Source organism: Egretta garzetta, unplaced genomic scaffold (assembly GCF_000687185.1).
Source record: "Egretta garzetta isolate BGI_Z169 unplaced genomic scaffold, ASM68718v1 scaffold166, whole genome shotgun sequence".
NCBI classification, from domain to species: Eukaryota; Metazoa; Chordata; class Aves; order Pelecaniformes; family Ardeidae; genus Egretta; species Egretta garzetta.
In genome coordinates, this window is record NW_009260133.1 from 3,359,847 (window position 1) to 3,378,204 (window position 18,358).

The window sequence follows — 18,358 nt, forward strand, 5'->3', positions numbered from 1 at the left end:
TCCCTCAGTAGACCTGCAGTATTATTCTTTTTCGCATAGGTAATGTGATCCCTACTCTTTATAAAGCTAGTCTCCATACTGCCCCTGGCACTTCTCAGACCAATCCAGAGACAAGAATCCAGCCTCAGAAACACATTACTATTCAAGGTGTAAGGCACCCTAGAAAATGTCTACTTTTAAGAACAACTCCTCTGAAAGTATGAAGTCCTTCCAATTGCATCTTCCTTCTCATAGCATCTGCTCTAAATGAAGCAAAATTTTCCATGCATTGAGAAAGGTGCTGTTTAGAGGTTTCTCTAGCAGTAAAGCAGAGCAGAGAGAACCCTGGGTGGCCTCAAAATTTCAGAGACAGTATCATTACTCCAATCTCTCACCAAGCAGGAAAACAATTGGGGCGGGGGGGGATATGAACAGTTAAAAATTAACATGTCTTCAAACTGAGCAGTGCCTGAACATTGTATCTTGTACTTCATTCTATAGTGTATTTCCCAACCCTACAAACATCACAATACATAAGAACAGGGGTTTATTTCCCCCAGTTTATTTCTCTCCATTTTATATTCTTTCCTTCACATCTGTGATACACTTCTGCTGAAAAGTTAGTGACAATTCTAGTACATTTCTCTAGAAAGTCCATCAATGATTTTTAAATTTTACAAGAAGTCTTCCCGAGCAGATGGTAGGGGCCTGGGAAAGCCAAGAGTAACAGTCACATCAGAGCAACAAAATGGGTCAGAAGCAGAGTTTACTGCAAAGGAACAGGAGGGTCTACTCCCAGTTCCCCAACAGAAATATTACAGAAGATCAGACAATGACTAGGTACAGGTGAATAATTTCCACTGATACTGGATTAAACCCCTGCAAAATCAAAGCAGGGTTTTTCTTTATCATTACAGTATTCCAGAAAGCTGTACGATATGGTCCTAACTTCTTGCATAGACATAAAATTGCCTTCACCAAGTTAAACTTAAGCTCCCATTTGAACATTTAAAAATGTTCAAAACACATTATTTCTAAATAAACACATTGCACTGTGTGCCGTAACTCTTCCCAAGCCTTCTCCTTGCATTCTGCAACTTTAGTGAAGCAAAGCACTACAGCCATAGCTATGCAACACCATGATTTTGAGATTTCCCGAAACCTTTATGTTCTACTTGAGCTCTCAGAAAAGCTTCACTAAACAAAGTAATAGCAAAACAGGCAAAACACCATTTGGAACAGAGAAATTGTTTGGGTATTTATAACGATTACAGGAGATCCAAGTTTAAAACACATGCCCAGAGGTTTCCAGGTACTTCCCCTAACCACCACGTTGCCGGACCAAACAAGCATTGGTAATTTCTCAGGGCCTATGACAGGAAAATATTTATTTTTAAAAAATTGCTTATTTCATTGATATGAATGTTGCTTTTTTTGTAACTGCATGGTTTTCTGAAGGTGCAGCCGCAGACAATATTAAGCAGGCACGGCAAAGGGAGCATTACACCCCCAGAAGGAGTATGAACAGGGAAAAGGAAGAATGGTAACTTGCATACTTAGAGCAGACTCAGCAATTTACATCCAAATGTCAAGACAGAGATCAAATTTCATCAGGTTCATAAGAAATCTCTGTGGAGGAAAGATTTTTCTTTCACCACTAACTCTGACAGGCCTGAATACCATTGCTCTGTCTAGAAAGAAGTCTACTCTTGGTTCTTATAAAGACTGGTATTTAAGGGTTGTATAGCTAAAAGCAAGCTCAGATGGTAAATATTCCAGCACACAGTTTTAAGAAAATGTTTGGCTATAAAAGAAGGACGGTGTTCAACTGGAGTCTTTCATAAAAGCATGGGAAAGGGATTTGACACAGTCTTAGTGACAGATTTTTCACCGGGTCTTAGAGGAAGAATTAAAGTGTCAAGGATGCTTCTACAGATCTTTAGTTCAATTCTGTTTAACAAGGTATCACGTTTTAGCTGTACATTACTACAAGCTGCCCTGGACAAAGGCTTTCTCCTCTGGTATTTGTGGATGCAGCAGTAAATTAATATAGATTCTGGTATGCATGCTTCAAGACTGTCTGTGAGCCTGGCCGCTATGGAGAGAGGCAGGATTTACCTGCAGAGTGGAGCCCCTCAGCTGCAACAGGGTAAATGGAAAGATTCCAGGACACCCAACAGACCTGCAGGCTGACCGCATTCACCAAAAGACTCAACTCGCCTGTTCTGGAGCAAAGTACCAACATACTCCCTGTATCCCAGGAGTACCAAACCAAAGCATCGTTGGCTATTCTGGTATCAGTCACCTTTCTCATTTTAAGCACAAATATTGGCCTTGAGACTCATATTTCCTAATCTTCTTCCATTGAAACAAATGTATCTCTGAAGAGGTGCTCTCTGGTTCTTGTAAACTGGCTTTTCCCAAAGGAATACTTGCTCTACATGAAATACAATGGCAGAAAAAAGGGGAGGGAACATACATATCAGGAACTCTGCAGCCTGGGTAGATTTGCTCTACTCTGTTTGCCTCACCTTTTAAAAGCAATTTAAAAAACTGAAAATAAAAGAAAACAGCTACTCTGCCATGTAGAATCCACTATAAACTGACAGCCTGTTTTATATTTTTTCCAGTATTTCTTGCTTTTTCCTTTGTCTTTCCTACAAAGTTTATTCCAGGTAGTGCTGCATACCTGTTTGGATCACCTCCTTTCCCCCCTCAAAAAGGCTGGTCATAGTAAAAGGTATGTGGTTTCTTTTTTTTAAACAGTATTACTCTGATGGCCAGACTCTCTTCAATCTGATGGGAGGAATAAATCCTGTGAAACTACAGTAGGTCATACAACTTAAGCATAGAATTTTTTTTACATCAACACGTTTATATTCACATCTAACATACCTAGGGATAACTTCCTTCAGTATTCAGCAATTGTTTCAATGCATTCTATACTGTTAACAGCTTATTAACATAATTGTATTAGTTTAATTAACATAACTGTATTAGTTTAATGAACTTTCAAAGAAATGCTACCTGACATGAAAATACTAGCTATTGACTCAAGATGTTTTAATTGGTCACTGTATGTCTCAAAAGATGACCAGTGCCCTAATTTGTTAATATTTTGTTATCTGAACTTATTCCTACCTTTGGAAAAAAGCAAGTTTCACATATGAAACTAAGTTTAGATAATGATACAGAAAGTCTTAAGTTACAATGTCAGAGGTCTGTAAGAGAAGCACTGAAAAGAATGAAGGATTTTGCTGGTGCCATGGGGGTTGCTTTTTTTTTTTTTTTTTTTTTTTTGATAAAAAAACACTAATGCAAGTGCAGCACCCGCTTCAGGAGACTGAATGAAATGGTGCATAGTGTGCTAAAGTATCTATAAACAGCAGCCAGAAGTATGCAGCAGACAGCAGAACAGTATTTTGTACTTGACTTGGAAAAAACAAAAGTATAAAATGTCTGCTCCATAGCCCATTCAAATTAGATTCAGTAACGGATGTGACAATATAACCACTTCTCTAGAAAGCTGCCCAGATAAGTGGGAACACCTCAACTGTTGTCCATAATATGCTTCTAGTCACTCATCTTGGCAAGCTTTTTCTCACTCACTGTAGGAGCTGCTCTCTCAATGCTCACAGCACTGAAAATAGAAAATATCTAGCTCTATGGGGAAGTTAATAAGAAGCCAGCACAAAGGGTGACACTGAGTGATCATCTGATACATCACCTTAAAATTTGCTCTGATACATCACCTTAAAACTTCCTGAACCAAGTTCTCATACTATGGAAAAAGAACACAACATTTATACAAGTGTATATAATGTATATAGACCGGCAAAAAGATCAGGAAGAATAGTATCACACATCAGTTTCTTTTTTTCCTTTTTAAGTAAATAATCAAGCGTAAAGTAAGGTTGCGTGAGCTCTCAACAAACTTATCTGGACCAATTTAAAATGCTTCAGATTGCTAGCACCTAAAAGGAAATAACGTACCTTCTACAGATAGATCACCGACAGAATCATGGCTTGTAGTTTAACATCTCACTGGCATACAGAATGAAGGCCATAATGTGTCAAATACCAATTTCTGTAGCAGCATGGGTACTTATATACAGCTACCCTACCACCGTCCCATACCAGAGACCAGCCCCTCAGTTCTGTTGGGAAAACTGTCTGAGGGGACACACAGTCAGCCTGGTCAGGCAGCTGTGGCTGTACTAAAACCACCAAAACTGCTTCCATCACCAAATTTATTTTTAGTTTAAAAAAAAAAAACCAAAAAACAAAAAACCCAAAACTATCCCCTCTTCCTTCCTTGCACCGCCCAAAATAAACAAGAAACAGATAAGTGCCTCAAACTGGCCCACCTGGGGCAAAAGCAGAACATTGGTTACTTAATCTGGCATTGGTGTGAAAATACATATACTTTAAGTTGAAAATTTGACTTGTCTTTCCAAAAACTACATTAAAAAAAAAAAAACAAACAACAAAACACACAAAGTCAGTAGAGATTTTGAATTCTCATATTAATAACTGGATTTGATATAATCACTATATATCACAAAAAAAACATTACCAACACTTGAAATAGGTAACTAAGCATGTAATGGAAATTCCAACACTCTTGCCCAGACCTCAAGACAATGTTACTCATTTAGTTCTTCTAGGAAAGTATAAAGTTACTACGAGAAAGAAAAAAAAAATTTAAAGATTGCGTATCACATCTTGTGATGCGCTGCCAGGTAGTCTTCCAAATGTCAGAATACACAACTCAATGACAAGTAATAAAAGTTTCCAGGAAAACATCCTGGCTGAAACAAAAAGTCTGGCATTCATTTTCATAAAGGACTGGGGAAGGGGGGCTAGGGGGAAAGAATTCTACACTCCTCATTTTCCCAAAAGCTTTTGAGAGCTGTTCAGCAAACTAACACACCAGAAATGGAGAAAAATGCAGCAAGCATTAAATGCCTGTATCGTCTTTCAATGCCTAAGCACCATCCCTAACCATAAGTATCGCAGTCCAAGTCACAGACGTCGGTAACTAATGTCATAATCATGCCTACACCAAACTCAAATAAAATCCACATGAAATCAAGTTTCTGCTTGCACAGCCAATTTCAGGATAGATGCCATAGTTTGGTAAAACTATTATTATTAAAAATATGTTGTTATTATAGTAAGTTGCCCATCTTCTACCTGGAAAGCATTTCCGTAAGTTGCACAAAGCCAGCGTATGCCAATTCAAACGCACCCCTGTGCCTCGACTGCAGCAGATGATGTTTAAAGTAGTCCCCAATATTTTTAACCTACAAGAGAAAAAACAAAAAAAGCTATTTGAAATTATGTATAGACAATTCTCTTATATATAAAAGATACTTCTGCAATTAAAAGCATCAATGTTTCCCCTGGTTGGAAAGGCCACTGGCAAAAGCAAAAAGCAATTGTTAGTCCTATCATAAAAACCCACTTACTTTAAGGATAACAAATATTATACTCAGTTTTTCAGGTTAAATGGGTAGTGCTGTGTCCTTGAAAAAAGGCCAAAAAAAAAAATAAATAAAGGACATAAAATTAGCTATTTGGCAAAGAGGAACACACTTAAATTTTAAGAAAAGAAAGTGACAACCCTGATTTTCAGAGGAAACAAACTTAGAATCCTTCTTGTTTGCCTCCACTCTTACCTAAAATCCCAAAGAAAATACATACTAAACCAGAAATAAACAGCTACAAAAACATCTGAGAAAGATAAGAAATTCAAATTTCAAAGATTGTGCTAAAGGGAAACAAATCTACCTTAGCTATTTTTAAGGCTCCAGGATCCGGCATAATTGCCTTTGACTACTGAAACGATTTTGAAATTAAAAAAAAAAAGTATGTATGTAATAATGAGAGCTACATTTAAAAGACTGAAAAAGCTAAATGCTGTAATTAAACTTTCACTGATAGTTACTTACTACAGCTCTACCAGGACACCAAGTTTTTAAACCTGTTTGGAAGCTTACAATTCCACACAATCTCATTCTACAAAGATACACTTTTTTTTTTTTTCTCCAATTCTCATCAACTTTCAAGGTCTAAATCAAACTTCTAATATAATTTTTTTAATACACATAGCATACACTTAATTCTAGCACACAAAATTTTCTTCAGGAATATTTCCTTAGAGTTCTTCAGCAAAAGGTTCTTCAAAGCTTTAGATAAAGCCAAGCATAAAATCGTGTCAGTTTCTTATAAACTTCTGGTTATTCTTTTATAAAATAACATACTTTAATAGTCTGACAAGTAATTAAGATGTCAGAGAAGTTAACGTCATATCTAGCTATACAGTTTTCCACCCTACTGTTAAGTAATTCATATTACCCAAGCAGTGAGATTGCAATAATAAAGAAAATTGGAGACTAAGGCTACTTATTATTTCCTGCAGCTAAAACCCACCTCATGTGAAACAAACAATAATTGGAGCTATTTGAGCTAAACTAGTCATTTCTCTAAGTGGATTTTAAGCTACTTTATGTGCCTACAGAGTTTCAGCTTTCTAGCCCAAAAGCAGGAGTAAGTGCCCTTTTTTCAGATGGAACTGACCCCGCAGGCAGACCAACTCTCCAGGTGTGTAAACAAAACCAAACCAAGAAAACCATACACATTGAAAACAAATTATTGTCCTGTTCCACCACCACCCTTACGTTTTTAGAATAATTCATATGGATTATTTTTTTTGGGGGGTCATACAACTTTCAACTGTATGACTTATATTTCTGAGCTTTTTGCAACAGCCACATTGACTAGAAGCTTAGTTCAAATTGAACTCTTGATATATTCACGTTTGAAGAAAAAGCACTGCCGTAACTCAGTTCTCGCAAATGACTTAGGACTGATCCTGAGGCAGGTGCATAAGTATGGATTCTTATCTAATAGCATCATGCTATCCATGTGTGCCCAGCTTCCCTGTATCATAAAACCAGCACTTCGTATGCCAGGATGGAGAATAAGTTAATGAATTCACATTCTCTACAACATCACAAAGATCCCCAGCAACAATAAGAAAAGGTGACCCTACCAACTCTGCGTGCACAGGAGATAACACCCCAGTTCAAGGTAAAATACTCAAATATGGAGTGCAAATATCTTAAATACATTCTATCACCTTGGTCAAAAACATAAGAGTACGACAGGTTACTCTTACTAATGCAAAAATTTACAGGGCCATGCTTGCTGTTGAGACCAAGAATCTCAGTATTCAAGATATAAATTCTGTACAAGAGATTCCAAAAGTGCTCTGAGAAGCCGTTAGGTACATTTGTGCCTCTATATCTTATTCTCCTGGCAATAAGATTTCACTTAAGTAGGGTCCTAAATTCCAGAGGGTATTTTTTCAAACCATTACGAAAGGATGGCTTTAAACCCACAAAGGACTGCAAAAGCATCTCACAGTTAGAAACAACTTGTAGCCAGTGAACTATTGCCAAACATATTGAACTCCAGAGGGGGAGACCTATTACATTAAAAATTAGGGAGATGTCATTTTTTGGTAGGTTTGGGGCTTTTGTTTGTTTGAAACTGTTCCTTGAAGAGAACAAACTCTAAAGCAGCAATGGGAACCACACTTTCGCACCAGTGGCGTAAGTATAGCCTATTCAAATGCAGTATTTTGAGACTTCTCTATACACGATTCTTCACACCAAGGAGCTGAAGATGTTATAGTCAGTGCACACAGTGGCATTCAAATGCCATGCAAACCCAATCTCCTACTCAAAAGACAAAGAAAGTGCAAATTTGATGTTGTCCCAACTTCTAGTAACAAAAAAAAAAAAAAAAGTATCAAACAAGAGCTGCCTCTCTACCAAATTCTACATAGGTACACACCACAACCGACAGCATTAGCAGCTACAAAGAGAAATCAAGAATTAGTGCCATGAGTAGCTGGCTAACACCACTGCCTACCAAGAAATATGATTTTGTCGTGCCATTTCTTAATGTCTTAAGCCATTGCCTTTTTATTTGCACGCTCAATTAAAAAGAGGGCAAAAATAATCAAGTGATTGTGCAAATTCAACACTATGGTATTTTGTGTGAATAGTGACAGTAACAGTGATTCCCATATAGTACATTTTAACACAGTTACTGGCCTAGACATGAAGCAAGGTACAAGACGAGGAAGGCTTTGCAACAGGATGACACAGAATGGCCAAGTGGTGCTACTAGATTTTTCTCAACAATTACTTAGCCCTGACTCAAGGCAGTATGATCAAGGTTTCTCTTGACTTTTCCCCCTCTGTATTCTTAAATCTCTTTTAACACTTACAGAATAAAGAGAATGGGCAACTTTAAGGGAAAGCTCTATATGCATAAGATACCAAAATCCAATTCTCTTATTTCTCAACACTCAAAAGTGTTTATTAAAAGTCTGAAGCCGCAGCAGTTCTGATATTGACATTTCCTAGTCATTTATGATGAAATCCCCTCTTTTTCATTTTGGGTTTTTTTTTTTGGTTTTTTTGGGGTTTTTTTTTGGGGGGGGGGTTTACAATAGGATAATGCCAGCTACAAAAATTGTAGAGAAAATGGCCATGTATTTTCCTGTTTTTGTTATGTATTCAGGCAAATTGTATTTCCTTGTGTATTCCCTTACAAACCTGAGGAAAATCAGGATTTCAAATTGACTTCTCATCAATTAGCATTCTTCAAATTAGAAGGCAGACATTCTGTTTTACAGGAAGACATCAGAAGCATAAATAATCTAATGAGGCACTATAGGAAAAGATGATATGCTGCTTAATAACAGCACTTCTGAAAGGGCAAATACTAATGTCTGCTTTCTAAATAAAGACAGAGATGCTACACTTAGAGCTGACTCATTCTAAAATACCAGTTCCCTTTTGACTTGGAGCAGATTAAGGAACATAATGGTGGAAACGCATATCTCTTCTCTCATCTACCCTCCAGACCTCTACAACAATACATGCACAGCTGTTAACCAGATGAAAACGTGAAGGCTAGAGACAACACAAAAATAAAGATACTAACACTATTTCCATAGCACCACAATATTAGATAACATAAGAAATAAGATCTGCAGTGCATTATACAACTATTTATCTGATGAGAGAAAGTTCTAACACCTAAGGAAAAACTAAATAAATATTTTCTGTTGGAAAGAAAAAGAGGTTAAAGAGTAGTATGTCTTGCATATTTCAATCTTCCATGTAGAGACTGGTTTTGTTGAAACCATATGGAAATGAAAAGGTCATCAATTAAAAACAGAAATTTAATAAACACAAAATATTTCCCAAATAAATGCCTGTGGTAATCTAATTTCTTGTAAACACTGCACTCAACATTCTACAAGAGACCCAGATGGCGTATTAACATTTCTGATCTCTTAAATCAAAAAAATTGGAGGAAAAAAAGAGAGTCATATTACATACAAATTATTCATAATTCAGTCTCCTATGTAGAACAAGACTACAACTAGTCAGCATGGTTGACTTGCAGAATTATTGATTATGAAGTTCAATTAATGAAGAGCTTTAAGCAAAATCCCAACATCTAGGGTTCAAAATGAAACAAAAGATACTTTAAATATAAGTCGGTTTAGAAGTTTTTTAGCAACTGTATTAGTGCCTAATACACATCAATATATATATACACACCCACCCACACACACAGAGGCACATTGGTATCCCTGAACACAGCATACATGAATATTCCTTGAGTTTGTTAGCGATGTATAATTTCTTTGCTTAGCTATTACTACAATAAAATTATGCCTTTATCAAAAAGTACGCTGTTAACCAAGCATAATAAAACAAGAAAACCATGAGAACAGGGCAATAAAAAAAAAATACTTATCCCAAATAGAACGCAGATTTAAGAAAAAGGTTTTCTGAAAACTGCCTTCCCTCCCCGCCAGAAAGTGAAGGCTTTATAACAGTAAGACTTCCCTACCTGTTCTACAGTAATCAGCCCATCTGAGGGTTCAGATGCAGCCTGTGAAGGCAAAAGTTTACACAGTGTCCCTAAGAGCAGAGATACTTCCTTCATGCTTCTCCAGCAACATACAAGAACCATTTGGGCTGTGACATCACATGTTTGTCTTTCTTTACCTTAAAAATAAAAATCAACAAATGTAATAGTGTAACTCAAGGTTCTCAGACACAAACTTGTAATTTAAATTTCATTTAGCCTGATCTTCTTAAAAAACACAATTAACTATGAAAAAAACCCTAAACTTGTTAACCCAAAATATAATTCAGTTCTGCTGACCCTAATTGCTTCCACTCCTGAACACTGACTGTACTTGGTATCCCACTTAGAAAAGGCAGCAGTATACCATTTCACCAGGAAACTGCTATTTTAAAGAGTAGAGGTCTTTCAGTCACACTTCGTATTCACCTGCACGCTGAACTCTGTACAAACACCTACAACTTTGGAGCCAGGCTGCAACAAACTCCACGTCCATCATCGATCCATCCCTCACTGTATGCTACTTGGTTTTTAACCCAGGTGCCCCCATAGGAAGAGGCCTGGCAAAGGCATAACGTTTGTAATGCAACACCCCCATCTGGTGGCCACTGTGCCACTTTAACATATTTACAGACTTCTTTTCATGAAACAAAACATATGGCCCAACCAAAACTATTTTAAACATAGGAAAAAAAACATGTGAGGAAAGAAAGTTCAAATATTTAAGACTTAAAAATCTTGCATAAACTATTAAACTTTAAAATGTACAGATATTCTATAAATTTATGCTGGCATACATGAAATACGCCAAAGTCTACAATTTCTTTGTCACTGTAAGGTTCAATTTCATAGCTGCTATTCATTAACGTAGACAAATACTATCTAACATTTTACCACGGGAATCTTTCAAACAGAAACTTCTGCTTATGTGATTTCGTGCAGTAAGTTTTATTGCATGAACATATTCCCCACCAGTCTTGTGTACACTGGAGAGGGAAATCTCACTAACAGCTTTCAACAAGAAATGCATTAAAAGCGTTGCTTGACAGAAAAGGTGTTAAAGATCACCTGGCCAGTGCAGTTAAGGCAATAGAGTCTAGGCCAATATCAAAACAACTCATTTTGACTTGCGCGCTAAGAGAGATTAACCACAATCTTCCAGAAACACAGTGAATTAGTCTTTAAAACCATGCCCATGAATAACTAGCTTCTGACAGATTTATTGAAGACGTGAAACATTATACGGAGCAAATAACTTCCAATTTTGATCACCCATGTAAAATGCCTGCTCTATAAAGAATATCTTGATTTAATTACTAATACCGCATTGGATTTACCTCTCATTTCTGTGCAAGTATTTTCCATTGGCTTGTGGTCAGCCTGCTTTTCAGACTTGACTTTGCAGTGCTCTTTCATAATTTTTGCTTGCATAAAATAATCATTCGTGTCCTGTGGCTGTATCTCATGCAGAATCATCTGCAGGCGACTTGCACTTTCTACACATTAAACAAGAGGAATATTTAATGTAGTTTTGTTTTTTACTTCCAGTTCTTTAGACAAACATAATTCATTTTGGGTATGTAAGTACAGAAGAAAGCTATTAGCAGTAAAAAGCAAATATAAAACTATGGTGATTATGAGGATTAAGGAAGAAAGAAAACTGGACTCTACAGTCATCCGTTTTGAAACAGATGCAACAACACAATCTGCAAATGGTTTGGGTTCTTTTTTTTTAGTGCAGAAGTCAAGACAACCTCTATCAGAAGTTAAAAGAGTGGCTTAAGATTATGACATAAAATGAGAAATTGAAAGGGAGGGGTGCTAGCTCTAGTTCTGAATCGCTGTAAGGCAAACAGAACTTCAGAAGCTCCAGATTTTAACAGAACTCTTTTGGGGTTTTGTTTATTTTTTTTTGTTTACCTGAATCACTATCCATTGGAATAAGACCCTCTGGTGATGAGCTCTGCACTACTGGTGATACTACAGCAGAGAGTTTGTATGACATCAGAATGAGCCTGGCCACCATTTCCTTCCATTCAGCTACCAATGTCAAGCTACTTAAAAAAAAACACCAAACAAAAACCAACACAACATGCATTAAAATTATTTTATATCTAAAAGAAAGAACTGAAATTACAAACACTTCTGCAACTATTTATGAAAACTGTAAATAGGACACAGTTTGAAAAGTTCTAAGACTGAGTTTTAATACACACAAAGGAAGTATCCAACAGCTAGCTAAACAGTGCAGCAGCCAGTAAGAGTTCTGAAAGCCACAGGTACTGGATTTCATTACAAATAACACTGTATGCTTTTATGTTCTCCTGAGCAGCTCTTCCACTGTGCTTAAATACCAAATTACAACTTACTACTTAGCAATACATTATACTTACTTAAATGGTAACTGTTGCAAAGCCCCAGTTATACAATGCACTCTCCCATACATTGGGAATGATGCTGCTGCTTGAAGCAGAGACTTCTTAGCTTGAAGTATTTCTTCTTCAACATTCACCAACAAAAGCTTGATAACTAAAATTTTAAAAAGTACGGATTTGCATTACATATACATATACTGTATTGTCTAAGAAACAAGTCTGCTTTGAAGAAATAGGGATAAACCCTGTTTACACAAGAATTCAATGGAAAATGCACAGCAATTTCCTTGTTTACTCTCTTGTCATTTAAATAAGTTATTACTGATTTTCAGTTACCTAAACTCCAGCAATATTTTTTATAGGCAATTCAGTCTGTCTACCTGAATCAAACAGCCGCTGTGAAAAGCACAGCCTAGATCCATCCTATAGTCAGGGACAGCCTCACAGCTCATCATGAAGTCAAAAGAAGTTACCTACCACATACTGGAAGTCAGACCTCACCCTCAGAGACAGGTTAATGCAACAAACAGTTCAGCAAAATATTAAAGATCGGAAGTTTACTGTTAAATATTTGAATCTTACATTAGCCACTAAAAAACCTGCCCAATTTTCAAGGATACGTGTGCCTGTTTTATTTAAATCATGCAGCGTCTCAGTGTCAGAATCAGAATGAATTACAGACCCAAATAAACTACAGACAACTAACAACAGGAGATCTCTATGACACGAGGTTACCAATGCATTTGCTTCATTTATGGGAACAACCACCATGTCTCAAAATCATGATTTCACTACCTATGAAGTATTCATAGGCATCTGTAGAGAAGCCAATAATAGCACAAAAAAGTAAACAATAGTGAGTTTACTACAAATTACAATGCTTTATTTTGAATTACAAAAGGTGGAGGAAGTCTATTTAACAAATTTTCCAAATCTGCCAGATGTAGCCTCTCAGCTTTCTTCCAGAGGCACTAAACCGAAGAAAAATATTTTACATGTGAACACAGCCTAATTACTGCAGAAATGTATGTGCAGGACTGCAAGCCACTCAGAAAAATGGTTCCAAGTGAACAGAGCTCCAAGGGGCAGCACTGCAAATATCAAGTACTGGAACATTGCTCTGGGTGAGCAAGCTCTTAGAGGAAGCGGAGGTGTTTTTCCTGCACTTCAAGTGCACAGTCTCATCAGGCTAGCTACCAGGGCCTCAATGTCAATTTCCCTCTGATCAAAATAATAGCAAAACCCACCTTCTAAGTACATTCAATAGCCTCAAGCATGAACAGGACTAGATTAAGATCTTACAAAGGCACCTGGCTTAACAGCAAAACAAAGTATACTTAAAATCCTATGAAAAGTAAGCATCTCTTCCTCATTATGCCCTCTACCAAAAGCCTTAAGGAAAAGCAGTAAGGTTTCAAATAAATATCAGGAACATGGGGCTTCATTTCCCCAATCGCTTACCTGCTAAAGTGTTCTTCTCCACTGTGCTTACTGATGTGTTTCCATCCCTCTGGTGGTTATGCTCAATCCATTTTCCTAAACAAACATGCTGTAGTCCTTTGTGATGTACCAAAAAGTTCAACAAATACGAGGCAGTGACACAATCATATGGCTTGGTACTTGTGCTAAGATCCATCGCTGCTTGGAATAGGAGATCTAGATTTTCAGAATCCTGAAAAAAAAACCCAATACTGCTCATTTTATTGAACTTCCATATTGACTTAATTAAGCTAATTAAGCACCGTGGAATCTAAGAACCTGCTTTTCAGTAAGTTTGCTGGTACATACTTCTTAAAAATCACTGATTTTGTATGCTGATCACCTTACACTCAAAACATGCATGTGTATGTATTTAGCAGACACAATTGCATCCACACTGAGCATGGGGACAGTCATTTATAAAACAGTATTCAAACACGCTGCACTTCACAGGAGGATGGTTTTGGTTTTGTTTGGTGTTTTGGGTTGTTTTTTTTAAGTACTGTGTTTTATCTGCTAACAGACATCACAGAGAAGCACAGTTTGACAGGAAACAGTGTTTGTTCACCAGTACTTATGAACTTAGAAGTAACTTTTTATGAATAAACAGAAAAATAAGTATTGAGTCAAAAGGCAAACTTCGGGAGAAATCAAAAAAGACAATCAGCTAATGAAATCTGACACCAATCAGAAAGGAAAAGAAAGACAGAGCTGCATTTCTTAAAATACAAGAGTAACCAAGTCAAAATGCCTAAATCATTTACAAAGGGAAGTCACAGATAAGCAATGAGCTTGCATTAACTATTTCTCTGATAGTTCACATTCATACCCAATGAACTTCCCAACTCCTTCCATTCATTAGTGAAACAAACCTCCTTAGGTAAGGGCAGAAGCTCTGTTAAAATACACAGAAGATGCTAGCGATGAACACTTACTGCAGGCAACTTGGACCGACTACTAATTTTCAAGAATTAAGCTTTGTACCTAACCCAAGCACCTGTTATAATATAGAATATTCATCTTTCACAAAATTACTCCCTTTAAACTATTTTTAATTACATACCTGTAAATTAAATGCAACATCACGTAGTTTCATCAAAAGCCCAAATGCCAAAACTTTTACTTCCTCAAAAGTACTAGCAAAACACCGGATCAAAGTTTGGACACGAGTAGAATCAATCTCCTGATCCAACTGAAAAACTTGTGCCTGCCCTGTTCAAAGAAATCAATGTCTTACATAGTTTTGCTGTAATTCTTTCCAGAATAAGCACTGTATTCACATTTTGCTTAGCTATGCTAGAAGAAGCATTAAAATAAAATTTTAGCTAAAGCATTAATTTAAAATTACTTACTTCTCTTAATAGGTCTTAAAATGCCATGTTTACTGTTGAAATAAAAAGGTTACCATATCCAAAAAATTACTCTCAGTAATACAGAAAGTAATTTACTGCCAAAACCAGAATCCCATTTATTCACATTAAATTCAGCATTGAAAATAACCTTTGTTTTAGCTTTGCTTAGAAGTTCTTTTCCTGGAAGTATGTAACATTAGAAAATACTTCCTCTCAAAAAAAGTTTAAAACTTCAGTGTGTTTAGGGTTTGTTTTTTGGGGTTCTTTTTGTCATAGGAATAAACCCCTGAAATGGAAGCCATTACAATTTTTTGCTTTTAATTTAGATTTAAAGGAGTCATGACTTCTGGCAACTGACCTAATGCTGTAAAGAAGCCAGAAATTTTAAGATGTAAACAAGTGCACCACATTCCAGCACAGAACACAGCAGCAGCTAAATCACCTTTATAGAAGTAATACCAGGCTTTTGAAATCCTAAAGCTGCTATTATGAACAACTCTCAATACAACTTTATATTAGAAAAAGAAAAAAAAAGCAGCAACAACATACCACAAACTCATCATTATAAAATTAATGTGTTCATGATTTATTGGGGGATTGTGAAAAGAATGCATTTTTCTTCCATCTCAAAATCAACTTTTATCGTACATGTCTCATTTCTTTAAAAAAAAAGTTACAATTTAAGACTGAAAACATACTTTTACGTTAGCCATATGATCCAGAGACAAGATTTAGCAAGACCATCAATACTCCAAGGCTCTAACTAATACTTCTTGATTTGGGGTTGTCATAACATTGTGAAGAAAATTTAAAGTAACAGCAGCACAACATCATAAACTGTCCAACTAAATTGTTCCACATTTAGTATAATAGTATCATGAGAATATGAAAGCCTTTTCAGTGAAGAGGTTTTATGGTCTCAAAGTTTTAAATTACATATTACCAAGATGTTAGAACAGGAAAAGGGGGTAAAGTTAGCAAATATTTTTTATCTCGTCCAAAGTTTTCTTCACAATAACAAAAATTAACTGAGAAAACTTGCTAAAAAACAGGTTATGCCAATAACAGGTTATCCCAATGTATGGAAGATACTCAACTGACCATAAACATTTGCATTTGCTTCAATATTCCATTTTCCAATAAAACCTACTAACCTTCCTTCAGGTAAAATGAAAGCAACACAGCAAATGCCACCGAAATTAAGGACTAAGAATAGCGTTTTACTTCGACAGAAATTGACTAGCTGGCATAAAAGAAACTTCTTCAATATCTCCCATTGCTACAGCCCATAAATCAGGCTTCTCACCTTTTGGAACAGAAAATATTTCTGCTACTGATCCTAAAATAGTTAGTGCAGAAAATCTGGTTGGGTGCGATGAACCAGGAAACAGTACCTCAAAAAGCCTGTCACATACAGATGACATGAAATCCTGAAAATCACAAGAAAAATTTTAAGACAGTTCACTTGCTGTCCTACAAACAGAAGTCTAATTAACTGAATTCAGGACATTCTGCTTTACATGTTACCCAAAAAATTATGACCTTACAGTTTTGGAAGAAGGGGAGGCCTCCCTTCATAGTACTGACAAATTTCTTGTTTCCTTGAGTACCGTGAAGGCTGAAAAATTGTTTGGTTTATTTTAAAGAAACAGTTTCCCTTCCCCACTCCCACAAAAAGATGGCCATTGCAGCAAAACTTTGAAAATTAGTTGAACAAGAAAAGCAGAACTCAAGACAAGAAACGGTTTAACACAAAGAAACTGATGATGTGACCCTTACAATAGGAAAAAAGGACAAATACAAAAGTTTTCATACGGAAGTCTTCACAGCCATTCATTCTCTCACCAATCATTCTGGAGAGCAGCAAGGAACTATCTTTCAGAAATATTATCCCCCCTCTTATATCTATATCTCTAGGAGTCTCAACTTACTTTATATTGCTGCAAAATCCCTGAAGGATGCTTTATAGTTGAGTTTTCAAGTAACTCTTGCTTGGTTTTATTTTGCTCCAATTTATAAAGCACCTGGGAACTTTCTTGTATCCTACAAAATAACTTTAAAACAAAAGCAAAACATAGGTAAGGCAAGAGTCATTCACAGTTAAATAAGGGAAAGGGGGATTTTCAGCTTATTTTCCAGACTATATTGCTTGTAATTTTTAAAAAGTTTGCATACAGCATAACACAGAACAGATCCTTCTCTCTCCACTCCAAAACCAAGTTTTTTGCTCCCCATCTCTCTTGTGACCAACCTTTTTCCCCTCCCTCTGCATCTCCAACACATTCTTCCACCTTCCTCCTTAAATTCATGCCAAGTCTTCTCCTCCCACCTCCCCATTTTCTGTGGAATATAAGTTCCTCTACCAAAAAAAGCTCAATTAATGCATGTAATTTTTATAGCTTCAGTGTCTTTTACAGAGTTTGATCCACCTCAGGAGTGCTTCCCCCAGCTCTTTTATTACCCACCAGTATTATTTCTTTTCTTATTACACTCCCTGTAACATTACTTTTCCATCTCATATTCCTCAGTCTGCATCAGGCAAAAAAGGAAAGAAAGAGATGGACTTCTTTCGTTTCCACCAAACGTATTCCCTCAATTTTCCCCATCCCTAATTATTTTATTCTTCCACACCGCTTTCTTTTGCCATTAACATCTTCCAGAATGTTCTTTATACATACATGGTTTCCTCATTTTATCCATATCCTTCTATCATGATCTATATGTGACCTTGGCAACCTCTACAATGTTGACACACTCAATCCCTGCAGACTAAAACAACACAGCCACATGTCATGGGGTTCCTTTAATATTCCTCTACCTCATCTTCCAAATCAGATTGCTGAGGCTGATCAAGTGACTGTGAATTTGCCCGAGTCTACGTAAGCAAACTCCTAGTCCACAACAAAGGCAACACAAGGCTCATTGCTTACTCTACAGCACACTGCTTTGCTATTGGTAAAGTATGCATGTTAAGTAACACTCATTACCATTCATGATCAAGTGCCTGTGCCTAACCCTTAATTTTTTTGCTTAAGCCATCCTTGCCTCCAATGACTTATCACCATTCAGTTGGGTAACACGTACAACATAGTCCTGGTCTTAGAGCTTCTACTCTTTACGATGAGCAACTTCATAACGTACTCAATAGGATTTCTTTTTTTTTTTCAATGCTGTATAACTAACATAATAGGCACATTAGACATTGTTTAT

The 18,358-nt window shown here is 36.5% G+C and overlaps 1 protein-coding gene across 3 annotated transcripts in view; it reads right to left on the reverse strand.

Moving 5' to 3' along the window:
• Positions 1-18,358, reverse strand: part of THADA (THADA armadillo repeat containing) — a 160,445-nt gene that overhangs the window by 132,657 nt on the left and 9,430 nt on the right. For 2 of the 3 annotated variants that reach the window (XM_009641571.2, XM_035897021.1), the window contains 9 exons: positions 17,080-17,202; positions 16,455-16,578; positions 14,860-15,008; positions 13,779-13,989; positions 12,336-12,471; positions 11,863-11,999; positions 11,280-11,438; positions 9,925-10,082; positions 5,176-5,285 (listed from right to left, as the gene is read on the reverse strand). In XM_009641571.2, coding sequence (XP_009639866.1) covers positions 5,176-5,285; positions 9,925-10,082; positions 11,280-11,438; positions 11,863-11,999; positions 12,336-12,471; positions 13,779-13,989; positions 14,860-15,008; positions 16,455-16,578; positions 17,080-17,202 — 1,307 coding nt within the window. The remainder of the gene's footprint in view (positions 1-5,175; positions 5,286-9,924; positions 10,083-11,279; positions 11,439-11,862; positions 12,000-12,335; positions 12,472-13,778; positions 13,990-14,859; positions 15,009-16,454; positions 16,579-17,079; positions 17,203-18,358) is intronic. The other variant, XM_035897022.1, reaches the window with a different exon arrangement.